The 19,262-nt window shown below is 41.6% G+C and overlaps 1 protein-coding gene across 2 annotated transcripts in view; it reads left to right on the plus strand.

Annotated features, from left to right (window-relative positions):
* The first annotated feature begins 2,907 nt into the window (after positions 1-2,907).
* Positions 2,908-19,262, plus strand: part of si:ch211-176g6.2 (ras-associating and dilute domain-containing protein) — a 44,803-nt gene continuing 28,448 nt past the window's right edge. Inside the window, exons 1-5 of one of the 2 annotated variants that reach the window (XM_039789392.1) lie at positions 2,908-3,437; positions 9,473-9,675; positions 10,569-10,743; positions 13,088-13,320; positions 14,323-14,783. In XM_039789392.1, the coding sequence (XP_039645326.1) occupies positions 3,310-3,437; positions 9,473-9,675; positions 10,569-10,743; positions 13,088-13,320; positions 14,323-14,783 (1,200 nt within the window). In that variant the 5' untranslated portion in view covers positions 2,908-3,309. Of the gene's footprint in view, positions 3,438-8,964; positions 9,049-9,472; positions 9,676-10,568; positions 10,744-13,087; positions 13,321-14,322; positions 14,784-19,262 lie in introns of those variants that run through there. The other variant, XM_039789393.1, reaches the window with a different exon arrangement.

Below are 19,262 nucleotides of genomic sequence, written 5' to 3' on the forward strand. Positions count from 1 at the left end.
TGGTATCGGATCAATACCAAATTTTGCAGTATCGCATACCACTACTGTAGTATCGATTTTTGACTATTTAACCGGCTCTGGCTCGCTGGACTCTCTGGAAGGCCGGTCAGCGGAGACTCTGCCTTGGCTTATACAGGTCGGGGTTTCATCCTCCCACAGGTCTGGGTGCGCACTCAACCCGTGGCTTGGCCCGCATCCTGGGCCCTATTCAGGGGTGTTTCTGTTTGGGACATTTGTGCTGCAGCGAGCTGGTCCTCGCCTCTCACTTTTGTCTGCTTTTACATGCTTGACGTCTCAGCCCTGTGCATGGCATGCGCAGTGTTGGAGTCCTAGTTGGAACAGAGTCACTCCATAACAACCATAAGATTTTCTTCTTCCTGTTCCTTTTTTCCCATTCATTCATGTTATGAATGAATGAATGAATGAATAAAACATTTTGTTCATTCATTCATTCATTCATTCATTCATGTTATGAATGAATGAATGAATGAATAAAACATTTTGTTCGACTCTCCTGCAGGTTGGTGGATGCTAGATAAGCTTGTCTGGCAATTCGGGAGCTACCACATACCATAATGAGACATCAAAATGAATATTATGAAAAAGAACTTAAGGTTATATTCATGACCCCGGTTCTTTGAGTAATAGTGAGATGTCTCACTGGCAACCCTTCTTTCTGGGGCAGGTGAGAATATTAAATGACGCTGTGCCACCTGGTGCCGACGGACACACGTTCACAAGCAAGTGCTTCTGAGGGTCGCAGTGAGGCTTGCTCCTATAGTGAGACATCTCACTCATATTTAGGGTTGGGTATCGTTTGGTTTTTTTCCGTTTCCGGTGCTAAATCAATACTTTTAAAACGGTGCCGGTGCCTAAACGGTGCCTGAACCGGTACTTTTCAATAAAGTTAAAAAAGAAGAAGAAGAAAAAAAATAAGGGTAGTAAACAACAGTCAGTGACTTGTTTATTGCTAAGGCCATGGTCAAAATTAAAGATTTAATAATAATGTAATAACTATAACAATAACAATAACTTATTTCACCAGTATATTGCTGTTGAACCCCAGATGGGAAAAGGGTATTTTACAATTACTGTGAATGCACCACGAGGCTACCTGTTTTAAGTGAATGCACCGTCTGTATTGTTTAATTCCGACAACGGCAGCTGCAAGTGAACGCACCGTCTGTGTTGTTTAATTCCGACAACGGCAGCGCTGCGATGAACGCTACCGTCTGTTTTTATTGTTGTTTAATTCCGACGACGGCAGCTGCAAGTGAACGCACCGTCTGTGTTGTTTAATTCCGACCATATTAACATACTGTATATCTATGAATTGCGACAACGGCAGCTGCTGCTGCGCTGCATTGCAGACTGTTACATCCCGCTGTTGAAGTCCTCCACAGTGAAACACAGTCACACTTTACACTGTTTAACGTTAGCTGTCAGCATTTTACCGCTGTTTAATCCAGCTGCTAGCTAAAGGTAGGCTAACGTTACATGCTGTCAGGTGTAGTGTAAAGTCAAGCACCGAAATGAGGCACCGAAACTTTCGTTCTTATTCGGTCTCGTTACTACCGTTTACGTCGGCACCGGTTCCCTATTGGCACCGAGTTTCGGTACCCAACCCTACTCATATTACTCAAAGAACCAGGGTTATGAATATAACCTTAAGTTTTTTTTTTGTAGAATTTTCCTGTATTTTTTTTAAAACACAAAAATAACAAATAAATACAAAAATAGACTGTGAATGTGAACATGAAAAACCTGTAAATGTGAATACCATGACATTTCCAATTTTTTTTGAAAGAAAAAATGAATTTGTTTTCACATTAAAATACATCCGCACATGTATCCTGATTTCACAGATATTTATCTTTCATTTAATAAATCAAACTTCCAGTTTAATACTGTAAATACATTTCTTTCTTCAACTAAATCAAATTAGTGAATAGAGAAAATTAGTTTTTATCCTTCATTAAACATTAAAAAGCCAAAACAAAAACAAGATATTAAAGTTAAAACCCATATTTTAAATATGGAAAATTATTGTATTTTTCCATGAAAGTTATTTTCTGTTATTCTACTTTTTTTGGTGCCCCAGCTGCCAGAATATTACAGTTTTACTGTTTTTTGTTTGTTTTAACATAATGCATGGTTATTTCTATTTAGTATTTAGGCTATATATTTTGCATGGAAAACGTAGGTTAACATAATGCAGCCACCAGAAAAATGGAACAAAAAGTCACATTTACTAATTATGTACTACTTAAATGTACTTCGTTACTCACTGGGTATTCACATTAGTAGTAGTATAGGTAGCTGGGGTGGCTTGGCAGGAGCAGGTGCATTAGCTTTTCTATTGATAGTATTGGTATTAGTAAGAAGAGTAATGTTGCAGCGCTGTTAGTGGAGCAAAGCCTATTGATATTTACTGCGAGGTCAGACATATGTAATCACATGATTCTATCACTTGCAGGTGTGGTGTATTTGTAGTAGCGATGGTGTGATGACTGGTCAGATACTTCACAGGTAATACAGTAAGTCCCTTACTTTAGGCTACAGGAATTCTTTAATCTCAGTTTAGATCTGTTCACAGCCAGAAGATGGAGTCCTGAACGCAGCAATGTTTGCTTCATTGGCGCGCATGAGGACCGTTTCTCTGCTCATTTGCATTTTAGTTAAGATCCAAACTCTACGAATCCAAGAGCTTTCCTCAAAAAGTTCACTGCCAAAATATTAGATAATTATCTTTAGAATAATACAAACCCTGAACAACCTGAAACGCGTTCTCCTGTGAGGATTTTATTTTGAAAGTTTTAGTATGGGTGGGCGGGTGTGTGCACTTGGCGTCTCCAAACAGTTGCGCTGTCGACGCACATCTGGAGAGCGGGTTCGATCTGAATTTGAAACAAACTGCCTCCTCCAGCAGCACGCGGAATCAACGTGAAGTGTCCAGATGTGTCCACTTGTTGACCAGGTCTCAGTCAAATGACTCATCTGACGTGTTAGTGTCACACTCAGAAACATTGAAGTAAAGTTAGAACTCCGTCGTAAAACTGAACGGCCCCGCGGCGACGGCAGTTCCAGCAGCTGGATGAGGGCTGGGAACATCTGCAGCGCCTGTTCCTGTTCAAGTGCGTGAAATGCAGCAGCTGAATGGCTTTGTGACGCTCGTCCTGGGTGAGACATTCCAGGAATGAAGCAAAGCCTTCTGTGTGCATCACAGGCTGATGGGACCATGATAGGAACCATTTGTCTTCTTTTAATCTAGTTATCTGCAACAGGAATACCTAAGTCCAGCACACAGGAATGAATCAGATGACATTTTCTTCTGAGGAGTGGCGTTCTCTCCCACCAAGACCACCGACTTTACCCGCAGCTTCACCTAAAAGACAATATGTCAAGTTGGGAAAGAAGACAAGTGATGGCTCTCAGCAGTAAGCATAAACTCAGCTTTTACACTTTGTACAAATAGAGAGATGTGCTGACTATGTTGACAAGAAAAGTCTTATTTGTCAATACAATTTTCATTTACATGTGTACATTCGTGTGTGATTCTCTTCTTATGCTCTTAAAAATTCATTTAGACATACCTGTCAGTCTACAAGTTCTCTTCTATTTTGAAGGTAGGTGGCCTACATCAGACATTTGTTTTTCATGGGTTAAGGGGGAGACTGGAAAATTATTTGATGGAACAAAGAGGAAAAAACACTTAATTCATAAAAGACCATTTAAATGCACTTTTTTAAACAAGCCCTCACTACAACAAAATAGGACGAAGTCACGTAATTATTATATAGACAATATGTTCCCAAGTAAAATACTTTAGAAACTTTAAACACATCAAAAACTTCACTCCGATGACATGTTCATGTAAAATGGTCACTGGTGGTTAAAAAGGACACTAAACTATATAGCTTCATTGAAGAACAATTTTTATTTTTTAATAGTTTTTTTTTAAATGGTTAAATCCATTTATCAGTTCAGTCATGAATTCATTAAATCATGAATGTAACCTAAATGTGTGATGTGCATGAACGTTGGCATGTGTGTAACAATGATGGCTAATTCTGGTCTATTTGGCTGACATGGACTCACTTCCTCATCTTTAATATTTTTAAGTGACAAAAATACTAAAAAACTAAAGTGCATTGTGAAAATATTTTTATAATAGGTCAAACTGTTAATAAAATGCAACATCCTACAACCGGTGGGGGGGAGGGAGAAACAGGGAGGGAAAAGAAAAAAAAAAAAAAAAAGGAAAAAAAAAGTAAAGAAAATCAATATGCCACATGGCTTACCATGCAAGTTCTGGTACAAGTCACATTTTTAATCTTGACATTTGTAGCAACAATGCAATAACATCTGGTTTGGTGATTGGCTGCTAATATTTAAAAAGCCCAAGATGTAAAACCTTATTTGTCTGTGTGTGTGTGTGTGTGTGTGTGTGTGTGTGTGTGTGTGTGTGTGTGTGTGTGTGTGTGTGTGTGTGTGTGTGTGTGTGTGTGTGTGTGTGTGTGTGTCCTTCGCATATCTCGAGAGCCGTTTATCCGATCTACTTCACACTTGGCAGGTGTTTTGCTGAGGAACCAAGGACGTGCATGTCAAAGTTGGTGCATATGGACGGGGCTCTGTGGTTTTAACTTTGCTGCATGGAAGCGGGCGGTCAAATAATAAATTGCGAGTCCTGTGATGTAACCAGAAGAATGGGGTCAACAAGTTGAAAATAAGATTAAAGCAGTTAATTAACCACTCGGCGGCTGCACAGTCCGGCTGTGAGCTGGTGTCTGTATAAGAACTTGTTTTGGTGGAACATTGGCACCCCGCAAAAGACAATGGCACATAAAAAAATTAAAGGTCCTATGACATGCTGCTTTTTGGATGCTTTTATATAGACCTTAGTGGTCCCCTAATACTGTATCTGAAGTCTCTTTTATATAGACCTTAGTGGTCCCCTAATACTGTATCTGAAGTCTCTTTTATATAGACCTTAGTGGTCCCCTAATACTGTATCTGAAGTCTCTTTTATATAGACCTTAGTGGTCCCCTAATACTGTATCTGAAGTCTCTTTTATATAGACCTTAGTGGTCCACTAATACTGTATCTGAAGTCTCTTTTATATAGACCTTAGTGGTCCCCTAATACTGTATCTGAAGTCTCTTTTATATAGACCTTAGTGGTCCCCTAATACTGTATCTGAAGTCTCTTTTATATAGACCTTAGTGGTCCCCTAATACTGTATCTGAAGTCTCTTTTATATAGACCTTAGTGGTCCCCTAATACTGTATCTGAAGTCTCTTTTATATAGACCTTAGTGGTCCCCTAATACTGTATCTGAAGTCTCTTTTATATAGACCTTAGTGGTCCCCTAATACTGTATCTGAAGTCTCTTTCCTGAAATTCAGCCTTGGTGCAGAATTACAGCCACTAGAGCCAGTCCCACAATGAGCTTTCCTTAGGATGTGCCATTTCTGTGTCTGTAGCTATTGAGGAGGAGAGAGGGGGGGCAAGGTGGAGGGTGGGGGTGTGGCCTTGACCAACTGCCACTTTGCTCGTTTGAAAGCCATGATGTCTCTCTCTCATGGGGGGGCCAAATTCTCTGGGCGGGCAAACCAGAGAAAGGGGAGGTAACCTTGCTCCTTATGACCTCATAAGGAGAAGATTCCAGATCGGTCCATCTGAGCTTTCATTTTCTCAAAGGCAGAGCAGGATACCCAGGGCTCGGTTTACACCTATCACCATTTCTAGCCACTGGGGGACCATAGGCAGGCTGGGGGAATTCATATTAATGTTAGAAATCTCATAAAGTGACATTTTCGTGCCATGGGACCTTTAAATAAAGTTAACTGTTCACACAATACAGTAGCATTTAAATTATCTGGATACGTGGTTACATTTTATTTGCCCTTACCAGTGTATCGCCAAACCTGCCATTGTCAGTGTGTAGCTTGCTAGCTTGAAGGTTGTTGTTTCCCGTAGCGAAGGGATTTTGAGAACAGCAACACAGAGAGCAGAAGCGGAGAGGCGAAGCCTGGAAATGTACTTCCGTTGATCCAGACTAGGCAAAACACACTGGGCTAGATTTATCAAGCCGTTTGCGCCTGTTTCCAGGCGCTAATTGGTCGCAAAGACGGACGTAACCGATGCGGGCTATTTACAAACAGGGCGCACTTGGGCAGATTGTCTGCCACATGAGCGAGAAGAGACAAGTTGCGCTTTCAATATGCGTTCGTGGGAGGGTCGTGGGGAAAGTGGGAGTTCCACCCAAAAGGTGGGAGGATAAGCGCAAAGTGCGCCTAATTATATATTCCGTTGTATTTACAAAGACTGTCAGTAAGAGCGCCTCTATTCTGCGGGGGAAATTCTCCGCCTCTTAAAAGCAGGTCTAAACCAGCCGCAGTCGAGTTTCCTCGTAGACCTTTATGCCGCTGGTGAAATGGCAACAGTAATTTGAGCAAGACGAAGACATAGGCGAGGCTGAAAATATTTTTAACAGAAGAATCACACTTTGTCAGTGAACACAACATCATTTAGCGTTACAGATCAAGCAGCCATGCAATCAGGGTTGATAAATACTACGCAAAATGTGGAAGCATAGCGTGCGCTATTACCGAACTCGTATAAACAGACGCAGCGCAAACTGCGCTAGTGTTAGTAAATCAGGCCCACTGTGCTTTCTACAGTTACTGTGGTGTCTTGCTGATTTTATCAGCTTTTCCCTCATCTTGTCATCAACTGGTCACAGACCCAGAATAAAAAAATCACATGTTAATAATTCATGAATTATTATTAAGTGAGAGTGCTTCATGGTTATATACTAATCTTTTCTGTATTGTTCCTAGTTTAGTAGCCTACATGTGAAGTAACATGAAGCTCTTATGAGACCACCAGACAGAAGCCTGAGTTCTGATGAACTCTGTTGTGCGGGGCTCGGTGTGTATGCATGGTCACAATGTTTGTGGGTGTGGGCAGGAGTAAGACACACACACACACTGCGGTAATGGTCAGAAATCCAGTGGGAGTGGGTGGGATGGGATTAAGAAAGCAGTCCCGTGCAGGGCTCTACTGTGCAGTGTATTAAAAGAGGACCCTTATTAACATTAACAGCGCAGAAAAACATGCTGGGTACAGCTCGCTCTCCGTCGCTCGTTACAGTACGTTCATTAACAGATTAGGAAAGAGAGACCTACATTGTAGCACACTCAAACATTTCAAGCATCAGCGACGTAACTTTCGGAATGAACGCTTTTGTTCCCAGAAATAGCCTGGTCCCAAATAGCTGCTGTTAGCAAATGACAAGTATACCGTAGCATTGTTAGGGGACGCAACTACGTCATGGCAGGTTGTTGCTCAGGACCCAAGGAGGCGCAGCGTCGAGTGGGAAGTTTAGATGAATGGTTCTCGAGAAAGCTGTAAGCAGCAACACCGGAGGCCAAGCAATTCGGACACTGCTCTAGTAATATTAGTCAAACCTTAAAGTGCCCATATTATGAAAAGAAAATCACTTTTTCTGGGATTTGGGGTGTTATTTTGTGTCTCTCGTGCTTCCACACGCATACAAACTTGGAAAAAAAAAACATCCATGCTTTTTTTTTAGTGAGATACGGGTTTCTGAATGTCTTCTGCCTTCAGTTTCCAGGTGAGCTGTTCAAAATCTGCAGGGCTTTCTATGTCAGTAGTCAGAGACGAGGTGGCTAACCGTAGCATGCTAGCTCGTTCTCAATGGCAAAACACTGCTACAACACACACTAGTTCACCATAATCTACAAAAGAACTACTTACATGTCCCTGTACTGCAGGAATTCCACACAAAGTTGGAAGTGCGCCCTCGTGTAGAAGAAGTCTCCCAGCTAATCCTGCCTTGTACTGAATGAAGTTGTAGAAACAAACAGCTAGCTAAAATATGGTGTTTCTTGAAAATTAAACCATGTAAACCTATTCTGGTACAACCTCAAAATACAATTATGAACCTGAAAATGAGCATAATCTGGGCACTTTAAAGCTGCAGTAGCTAGAATGCTGATAAATGGCAGAAATTGAAGTAGAGTGAGACCTCTTCCTGCTGTTCTCCTTCTTACCTCGCTGTCGCACGGGCAATGTACAGAACAGCCAATAGGAACACTCTCTCTCTCTCTCTGAATTTACCTATGATTGGCCAACATCTACCGTCACGGCTAGATTTTCTAAAGCCTGAAAACGGAGCCAATAGAATGTGCCAGACTGGTCTCACTGAATTCCGTAAAATGGGCACAGACTGGTAACAGCTCATTCCGTGGTGGTGGTACGGAATGTGTGAAAATTCCGTGTGGCCACCACGGAAAACAATGCCAATGTAAAGTCAATGAGAAGATGACGTAGCACGGTAGTGAGCAGTATGTAAGGCCGGAATTCCTTGCAGGACTTTCACCCAAGAGAGCGGAGTTCGTGTCCCGCGTGTGGCGTGCGTTTGTCAGTTGTGTTTTTTTTTGTTTTTTTTTAAGCATGTCCCGCGTATGGCACGGAACCATAAGCCCACCCACGACCTTTTCCTGAACCCAACCGCTCCGTTCTTCTCGCGTGTCACGTAAGCCCGTGTTTCTTTTTCGGCGATCCGTGTTCATTTCACGGAATTCTTCCGTGGGCCCATCACGGAATTTGGCGATCCGTTGGCGATCCGTGTTCATTTAACGGAATTATTCCGTGGCAGTTTCACGGATTTTGTTGCAATTCCGTGAAACTGCCACGGATTTTGAGTTAAGGGGCCGTGTTCACTTCACGGAATTCTGTGAGATCAGGTTGAAGGTGCAGACGTTTTCTCTTGCCCACTTGAATAACAATATGCTATGAAAGATCATTATGGAGTTTTTGCCAAAAAGTGCCTACCACAGCTTTAAATCGTTTATATCCAAGTGGTGGCGTTACTCCAGAGAACCTTTGAACCAGAGTAATAAGAAGCTTACAGGCTTGGTTAGAAGTAAAACAACACTTCATTATTTCATTAATGTCCGGAGAGAGCTGAGTGAGGTATAGTGGAGGAGACTGGATGGCACTGTGCTGGAGACAGACATGTATGTACTATATATGCTGCATTGTTTGCAAGGTGATAGAACCTTGTGATCTAGGTTTCTGGGAGCAATCGTTTAAATCTGTGTAGAATGTAGAATGTTTTGCGCAACTTGTGCTTCTTTTTTTCCTTCTAAATACTTTAGTTTCTCCTTTGCTGTTGCATTAATTGTTGTTCGTACTTTCTGTCTTCTATCTTCTGTTTTTTTCCCTCTCCTACATTTGTCTCCTTCTTTAACAACTGAGTTACCCTTCCCCCATCCCTCTGTTCACATGATGGTGAGAAGCTCCGTTGGTCTCTGTTGGGATCCATCCTGCCTCTCTTACTGCCCTTCCACAGGGGGTCAAAGTCAGAGTTCAGCTGGTAGGGATTCAGTGTCACGATCAAGGAATCTCCTTAAGGACCCCTCCTTCTCCTCTATTCACCAGATCAGCCTCATCCACTGGCAGTTCATCCACCAGCAGGTCAGCAGAGGGTGTGACCGTCAGACAGCCCAGCAAGAGCCGAATCCGTCACCAAACTAACCGCCTCTCAGGTGTCTTCCTCCGCGGCTCCGCCTCCAGCTCCAACTCCATGACACTGACAGCAGGCATCAGGTCCTCGCTGTCCATCCCAGCCAGGAAGGGAAGCAGTACGTCCCAATGACTTGACATTTTCTCCAGGATTTTATTGTCATTTTAGAAATAGGGTTGCTACAGCTTTGCGTAGCATTTTACCATTAATAAATCATTGCTGCATACATTTTGAGAGCCACTTGTTTTACACATAAAAGTCAGTAACAAGAGTAAATATAATTTGACACTATAATTGTAACCATAGTTTGACTACTGTATATTGTACATTTACATTGGAAAATTGACTAAAGAAAGTATACACACAAATGGCAATATAATTAGACTGCTTAAATGTTTTTTAATGGGATTTTGAATGTAATTGCTTCATATGAAAAATGAAGGAACCAGCTCAACTGTCACCCGTCAGCGCACATATTCCATCTGTTATGCTGTTATGCCCATTGGTCGATTGCAGAGTTGCCCAAATTTTTATATATGAAGGGCCAAAATGTATCTGGATGGAAGGCATAGGCGAAAAATAAATGTTGATGTTGAAGAATACTGTAATTTTTGTAATCCTTTGTAGATAAAACTTACGTTTTTAATTTAAGATGGAAGTTTACCAGCACTTTGCTTTACGTTGCAATTCAGATGAAGTGCTTTTCAGCTGCGCAAAATGTACATTTAGTAGTCATTACATCTAGGATTTTACAGCATTTTCAAAGTAAGAGGAGAATGAGCATGAGCATCTCAAATGCCATGGAGGGCCAAACAAAGGGAGCAAGGGCCAAACTTGGCCCCCGTGCCCCAAATTGAACGGCCTTGGTCTATTGTATATACACATAGCGTACATGGTATGTTATGAATGTTTTTCCTACTGGGTATATGGTAAATGGCAAATCTGCCATTAATACTAACGAACCGCAACTGAGAACTAGCATTAAAACCTCTTCCATTTGTTGTCATGCAGTGATCGCTGCAGATGCTTTGCGAGTGGACGACCCATCTGAGCTGTCCAATCAGATAACTGCTCCAGGAATCCTGAAGATCTTTGGAAATGAAATCTGTGAGGGAGCTCACTATAAGAGTGTCCTGGCCACCACACACTCTAGTGCGAAAGAGCTAGTCAAAGAGGCCCTTGAACGGTAAGGCCATGTGTTATTTGTGCCCGTGTGTGTGTGTGTGTGTGTGTGTGTGTGTGTGTGTGTGTGTGTCTGCCTGCCATATGTGTCTGCTTTGTATGTATGTGTGTCAACGCAAGGTGAGTTATGGCCATCCACATGCTTCCTCTGCTGTAATATACCTTTGTGCTACATTCATTGTAAAAGCAGGCACAACAGTCCTTGATGCACAAAACTTTGGCGGTTGATGAAAGGAGGGCATGTTCATGTTGTGATTAATATATTTCAGATGAACAAAGTCGACCTTGACACGTTGTTCTGTTTATTATAATTGCAGTACAGTGCACACAGAGTGTGTGTGTGTGTGTGTGTGCGTGTGTATGTGTGTGCCAAATAGTTTAGTTAGTTCTTCTGAAAAGGTCTAGAGCAAACCACAGATTTGTGTGAAAGACAGCGACTGTCGGCCAGGGCTCTAAGGCGGCGAGTGAGTGAATGTCTGTCAGCCTTTGCTTCATGTTTCAGCCAAAAACATAATAGAATGAATAATACAAGTGGTATTCAGCTTGTAGAGGAAAGAGTAAATCTTTTTTTCTTTTCTTCAGTAAAAATGTACACTGTAGCAGTAACATTTAGCTAAATCATTACTAGATCTCTTGTTTAGTAATGGGTTAGCAAATACATTAAGCACACAGCAAGATTATGACTCTTGATAAGCTCATTTATGTACTGTATGCAGGTCTAATGGAATATTCATGATAAGGATATGATTAGTTCAAAGACACTACTAGACCCCTCCATCAGTCAGCATATTTTCATGTTGAAGTGTTTTACATTAAAGCTGCTCTAATCTAATGTTTTTAGATTAATAATGGCTCAAATTACTATGTATAATGTGAAAATGTTCACATGTTGTGACGGACCCACAGATCATCACTTGACTCAGCTCTATAGAGCATTTTAGCATCTTTTGAGCTCATTAAAGCCCACCACTTTACTGCTTTTGTTTATCACATTCACTTCCAGCAGCAGAATTCGGCAGCTCTTGTTTTTCAGAAAAAAGAACTGATAATTCCACTGTAAGCAACCTGCTTAGCACAAAATGGCAGACAGATAAAGGTAGCGACTGGCTGGTGAGCATAGCGGAGTATATATAACATGTAATAAAGTATATATAAAGAGCCAGGCATTTCCTACAAGTAGTTGGTTAAGACCAAACAAGAGCTAAAAGTAAAGTGAATATTGGAACATTGGCCAGGAAAATGACTCCAGAGTTAACGCTAACGTTGCTGCATGTCTGCTGGATGTGTAAATAGCCATTTGTTTGCTAATGCATTCACTGTATGAATTTGGTGGCAATATTGCAATGTGCAATGTTAAATGCAGGTTTAAAGCCAATTTGTGTAACTTTTACTGAACTGCAGTCACTGTGGCCACCTGTGACAATTTTGGGATAATAGTAATAGCTAAGTGTAACAGTAGTGTAACAGTGGCACGAGTGGATGAAAGTCAACTCAGCGTGACTCATAAATGTCAGTAAACCAGCAACATCGAACTTAAAGTGCATTGAAATGTCTGAAATCTTCAGCCTACGGGGTCTTTGAGTAGAGCAGACACTGATTATGTTTACATGCACACAATATTTCGTATTTTTGACCCTTATTCTGAAAAATACATTATTCAGTCTAGGCTGTTTATATGGCTTAATCAAAGTGAATATTCCACTAATATTCCCTTTTACATACAGTTGTGAAAAATAGGATTTTTTCAAAGTTTTTCAAAGTTTTTCCTTCCTTACTTCGACCGCGCCCCTCTTTCGTTCCTTCAACCCCCTTCTTGAAAATGTCGGCACTGCGATGTTTGGTCATATCGTGAAACCTGTTACACAAGTCTTGTTTGTCGTAATGTTTAGAAGTCGCTGTGTTTCTCCTTCCGACCAGAGACGTGGGCTTTTCTTTTTGGCATGCATCTCTACCGCAGCCATGCACTTTTGGCTAGTTGGTTTGTGTACAACAACGCACAGAGCTGACCTTAAGCCATGAACAGGCAATAGGCTGTCACAAACTGCAGTAAAAACCCTAATTACCGGCAAATCCCACGCCTTTTTCGCAAAATGCTATATTCGGTAAAAAGGCTTTATTCGGAAAATCCAAACGGAATATGCTGTTTACATGACCCATATCAAACTCGGAATAAAGTCATATTCAGAATAATAGTGGAATATCAGTGTGCATGTAAACCCAGTGTTGTCAATTGTGATTAACAAAGCAAGAAACAAGAAGTTTCTAAAAGCAGACTTTTGGAGTGCTAAATTAATTTCCAGTTAGTTTCATCATCATGATGACAATATGTATCCTCATATGTCTTCTAGGTATGGCCTGGGCAAGGAGGAGGCAGAGTCCTATGTTCTGTGCGACACCATTGGCTCCACTGGAGATCATCGGTGGAGGACAGAAGGGTTCCGAGTCGTGAGCGACAATGAGAAGCCTCTTCTCCTGCAGTCACTATGGAAACCCAGAGAAGGCCTGGCGAGACGGTTCGAAATCCAGAGGAGAAGCTCAGTTGAGGAGAAGGCATCCAAAGACAAAGACACCATCACTGCTGGTACAGTGTCTGACTGCTGCAGCCTCAGAGTGCTTCAGGGACTGATCATTTCACAGCATACCACAACCTTATTCAGGGTGTCTGCATGTCCTGGAATCAAAGTTTGTACTATTAAATGAAATATTGTCAGTATTAAATTTAGTTTTATAGTTCTCACAGTAAAAATGTGGTTTGTTGGCATGGGGATTTTCCATTGAATATCAGCCAAGCCACACAGAACAAACTATATTTTAATAAGTCTACGGTTTCTATTTTTCTTTCTTTTGAAACTTCTGTTACAAATGTGGACTTCTATTTTATTTCTTTTATTATAGAGGTCAGAGCAATTTTTATTTAATGAACATTGCAGACACCGTGTAATTCAATTAAACTTCTTCCAGTGACACACCCTTCATTTAACACTTTACAGTTTGAACATAATGCAATAAAAATTTGACAAATTATCTTTTCAACTGATATTTACAAAGCATTATGCAGCAGATATACCCATGACATACCCAGAACTTTCCATATATGCTGGACACAAATACTTTCTGGCACTGTAAATGTCCAGGGTGGACCACTTACTATCATTTCTGGAGGCCCCAGCTGTGGTTGACACAGCTGTGGTCATAGTGTAAGAGTGTGCGTCCTGTTTTGTGTTTTGCTTTTATGAATGGCGCAGCTTGTGATAGCGCTCTATCAGTGTCAGCTTGTGGATGCCTGCTGAGTGGGTGAACGTTTTTATTTCCATGAGCTCTGTCTTTCTTTCCATTGAGGTCTGTTTCCTGTATGGGGCTCTTCTGTGTTGACTCTGGCATAAACGCACGATGTACAAATGACTGAACACACACAGGCTCACACACACCTCACCTTACTTCAGGAAAAACCGGGTGTTGCCCTATCACTACATTCCATTACTCATGTGCTTAATGTAGGCTATTTATATAGCAGCTCAATTTGCTCACATTTTAACAGCAGTGTCCAATCTCATTTTTATTTGTTTATTCATCTCCCTGTTAGGTATCAATGCCCAGGCTCGAAAGCTGCAGAAGAGCCGCTCCAGAGTGACCTCCACCCTCATAAAGAGGACCATGGGGCGAGGCCACAAACTGTTGAGGAGCAAAAGTGAGATGGACCTCATAGATTCTGATACAGAGACCAAACAGGACGCAAATCACGACGAACGTCAGAAGGTTCGAAGCGAGAGTCTGAATCAAACTTCAGTGGCGAGTTATGAGTGCCTGAAAACAAGCCCAGAACAGAATCACATTCACGGCCTAGCAGTTTCATCCGAGGGGGATGGCAGGCCACAAGCCAAAACAGAGACCCTCTGTCCGTCGAGGCCGAGAGGCGAGCGGGAAAGAGAGGAGTCAGAGAGGGAGGAGACGGAGAACAGGGACGATAACAGCACACAGTACTGCATTCACCCTCCTCACGACTGTCCATACCTGCTGTTGCTGCAGGGCTGCAGCCACGCACAGGTATCTCATTCAGACACACACTCTGCAATAGAGTTGGGAAGTTGGAGGAGCTATTTTGGTCACCCTCCTTTTGAAAGTAAAAGTCTCATAGATTTTTCTCATGTAACACGACTTACAGTTTGAGCTCTTCAGACTCAGATTGGCATGAAACTCCCGGTTAAACCATCAGTCCAGATGTAAAACTACATTAGAATTGTTCTGGTTTTTACATAAAAACTATAGCCATGTTTCCATGTAATTGTCAAGCAAATTTTAAGCAAACTTTTAAAATGTCTCAAATAAGAAAAAGAAAAGAAAATTAGAAGCGTTTCCATCAACTGGTTTGGAGCGAATAAACTAGACTAGGCAAAGTGTAGTTTCGTCAGTTTCGTTTGGCTAAATGGAGAGAGGACGCATTGTACAAGTTGGTCACCTGTGCAGAATACAGGGTTGTGGCAGAGACATTTGGTGTCAGCGAGACAACCGTTCACCGCTGTGTATACGCGGTGTGCAGGGCCAGACGATTCAAGCTGTTGAACCAATTCGTCCATTTAACCGACGTGGCTGAGGCCCAGGCTATAGCGCACCGCAACGCCACTACGCACCTTGGGCCACAAGTGTCCCACTGGATGGGACCCGTTTCCCGATCCTTCCCCCGTCCGATGGATACCGTGACTATAGTCATGTAGTAACATGTTCGCTATGTCACAACTTATTCGGCAAAGCTGTTTCCATCTCCCATTTTGCACATTAACTCTTTTTCGAAAAAGGCAAAAACCACCTCAAGCGAGCGTTAAAATGTTTATGCAAATTTTTTTTTTTTTAATTTTGTCGTTTCCATCAACATTTTCTAATGCGATACTTCAAAATGCGCATACAAATACATTGATGGAAACACGACTACTGACTTCCAAGGTGCATTTCAACAAGAGACACTCTAGTCACTTTAGTGCTAGATAACAGTGTTGAGAAACTAAAATACTGTACACAGCAGCTTAAATTAATCCACTCTTAATTTCTGGGTTGAAGTTTTGTCGTAGAAGCATTTAGTTCTCATCTCGCACAATATAGCCTACGTCAACTCGCTTGCTACCTAGCTTAGCTATATTCCTCGCAATGTAATATTAGCTTACCTTATGTGTTTTATCCAGCATCTTATTTATCAGCCGGGAAGCAAAAGAATGAGCAAGACCCCTTGCTTGTGTGAGTACCTTCCATTGTAGCTTCAGCAAGACGTCACTCATGTGACTTTTGGGTGTGCAGTCTTTCTAATGAACGTATTTTTACAGTGTTATACTTAAACAGTTTGACGACAAACTGTGACTTTCTTGTCTTGCAAAATTATTTTTAAAATTGAAAACATTCAGACAGGATCAAAAAATGTCTGTCTCTCGGTACATACATAATCTTTTCCGAAATAAGGTCCCATTATCCACCGGACAGGGATGTTCCGTGGATGTATAATAAGACCTGGCTAAAGCATTTGAGGCTGCTTATTTCTATGACAGTTGCTCAGTTCAACTTCTGCATATAAAATTACACGAATGATCGGCGCTGCTTCTGCACTATCCACTAGAGACCTCCGCTGGCCGAGCCGGTTACTTCCGGTTTTGCGCTCTGCTAACTTGAATGGGGATTTAAATGATTTAATCATGCGGCTCTGCTAGACTTTCCAAATATTATCAGACCGAATGGATACAATTCTGATAGTGAAATGAGTCATTTTGCGGGGGTTGTAATGCAAAAAAAAATGATATCCACTGATTTACAGACGTCTCTTTAGCCATGTAAGTCTGGGCCCCATGGCATCACATGACGGACACGAAAATTGTAATTCCACTGCTATGTCAAATTGGCCTTAAAGCCCGGCGCACTTCCTGGGGGCCCGCGATGTGCATGGCTTACAGTATTTGCTACCAATCTGATTCATTATCCTTTTCTCCATGGTGACAGCAGCTCATGGGTACTGTAGTTTAGACCTGTCTGCCATGCCAAAATTACGGACAAAATATAATTCCTCAGAAACAAGGTTGAAACAATCAAACCTGGTGGCCATAACGTTAACCTACAAGATCATTACATCTTCTGTGAGAGTCCAGTGTTTCAATGTACAGTAAAACTGAGGAAATTGTTGAAGGAAAAAATGGGAAAAAGAAATGCAGAATGGGGAAAAACACTTACGGAACCAGCGGTAGCAACTCCAGGATTGGAAATACGGGGAAGCCACGGCTGTAAAATATCGTAACTTTTGGTGCTACTGTTTTTTTCTGTATACATTTATACTTTCTTGTATATGACTGCTAAGATGTGGTGTTTAATTTATTTTCATTTATTTGTAGGGTGTTGACACACTTTGATACATATGTAATAAGAGTAGCGTAGATGTTTTAAAGGTGCAATATGTAATACAGACAGCTAGCGTTTAAAATGGTTATTGCAGTCCAAATTCAAAATACTGGATAGAGCCATCTCCCCCAGCCCCTCCTCCCCAGACTTAAAGTTTCAGGGGTTGGGAACACTAAGCCCAACTTCCCATAACGTCAATGTTAGCTAGATGCTAGTCTCACATTGCCACACATTACTCCACACCGCAGCGGAGTAGTTAGATGCTTGCTATGTTGTTATAAAAGCCTATGCTGTCAGGCTAGTCCACACAGCATTCTGGGATAGGAGAAAAACGCACACTGGTTTATTGGCATTTCTTTAAACCAATCCCAATCGTCTTAGGCGGTGCTAAGCGCCGGACAGAGCCACGGTGCCACTGCAAAATAGCCTCGGGAAGGAACTTGTTCTGGAGGAACATGCGTACCTTCAAAAGTAGTTTTAGTCGTGCGAGAGAAAACTCAGATTGGACAGATAGTCTAGCTAGCTGTCTGGATTTACCCTGCAGAGATCTGAGGAGCAGTTAACCATAGTCCTCAGAAATCGACTGGAGTTTAAAATTCCAACACAAAGAACGCGGAAGGTAGCGGACATCCGGCCGAAAAAGAGTGACATCCAGCGGATTTTCCGGCGGCAACGGAGCGATCCCGGAAGTGAGACGTCGTGGATATCAGACTACATGTACACTGTCACCACCACCCATGAGTGTCAGTATTGGTATTGCTCGGCTAGGTAGTCTAAACCCGTTCAACTTGGTGTAGTCTGACGTTGCCACACCACCAAAGTGCTGTGTCAGCATTGGAGGGGGAAAAAACGCAAACAATTGTTTAATTAAATGGCTAGCTAGCTGATCAAATCTACTAGTCATCATTTCACACATTCATCGGCTAGAAATTATACGATGCTTTTGTCTACCGCTGTCTTGTTGCATAGATTTCTAAGAATCTGCACTTGATATTGTAAACTACATTAAATTTATAGGTATAGCTACTGTAACTAAAGGAGTGGGGCTTAGCAAATGTTCAATTCCACCTATTTACCAACTACTGTGCTATGGCCTTTACTCAGTGTAAAGTGTCCGTTTTGAGAGCATGTTTTCTTAGGATAAAGAGAGAGAGACAGAGGGAGAATCATTATGAGAGAGGTCAGCGAACAGTACGTAGAAAAACTGTGTCAAAATACTGATCAGGAAACAGAAAAAGACAACCCTGGCACTGCTTCCTGGCTGATTACGCATGGTTTTAACAACTGCCACATACACACACATGTAGGCACACACACACAGAGGCTAATTCTAACACACTGCTGTGATTTTGACTGTGCGTCACAGTTGTTTTCCCAAAAGACCCGTCATGACAACATAATCATCTATCACGAGAAGTACCATTGTGAACAAGGTTAGGCAGTTTATCTGTGAATTAATTCAACTGGTTAAAATCCTTTCGGTTGGAAAAGACAGGCATCACAAGAGGAATGTCAAACATAATAATACCTTCACCTTGTGCTTGCCACTCAATGTGATTAATAAAAGATTGTTTGTCTAATCAGGCTTAGATCAAGACTATAATTCTAATACGTCCACATGATAAGACTGCTTTCATTGAGAGAGACTGCTGTGGTGGAAGTAATACTAACAGAGCAGAGCTGAAAAGAGAGTGAATATTGGACTTGTCAGGTGGCCAGAAACATGACTCCAAATGTATGCTAATGTTGCTCTGTGTTTGCTAAGTAGTAGCCTTAACAACTATAGTAGACAATAGACTGTGTTTACAGCTTATTGACAAAAATGTATTCAATCCAAGTTTAAGAACAGTAGTTTTTTTTAGTACTTAGATACTTTTCACCACTGTTCATTTGGAATAGAAGAGAAACAGAAGAAGAAGTGAGATGGCTAGTTAGTATAAGCATGTATGAACAAAGAAAGAAGAAAAGAATGGATGAATGAATATATAGACACAATGGCCCAATCCCAAAGTCCGGACTCACAGACTCACGGACTTTGGTGCGCGTTCTCGTGAAATTCGTAAGGGCTTAGGGTTGTCCCAATGTGGAATTTCAAAGGGTGTGAGGGTTTGAGTACACACTTACCGAGCCCTTTCCGTGAGTCTGCATCGATGC

The sequence above is a fragment of the Perca fluviatilis genome, chromosome 21, assembly GCF_010015445.1.
Source record: "Perca fluviatilis chromosome 21, GENO_Pfluv_1.0, whole genome shotgun sequence".
Classification (NCBI taxonomy): domain Eukaryota; kingdom Metazoa; phylum Chordata; class Actinopteri; order Perciformes; family Percidae; genus Perca; species Perca fluviatilis.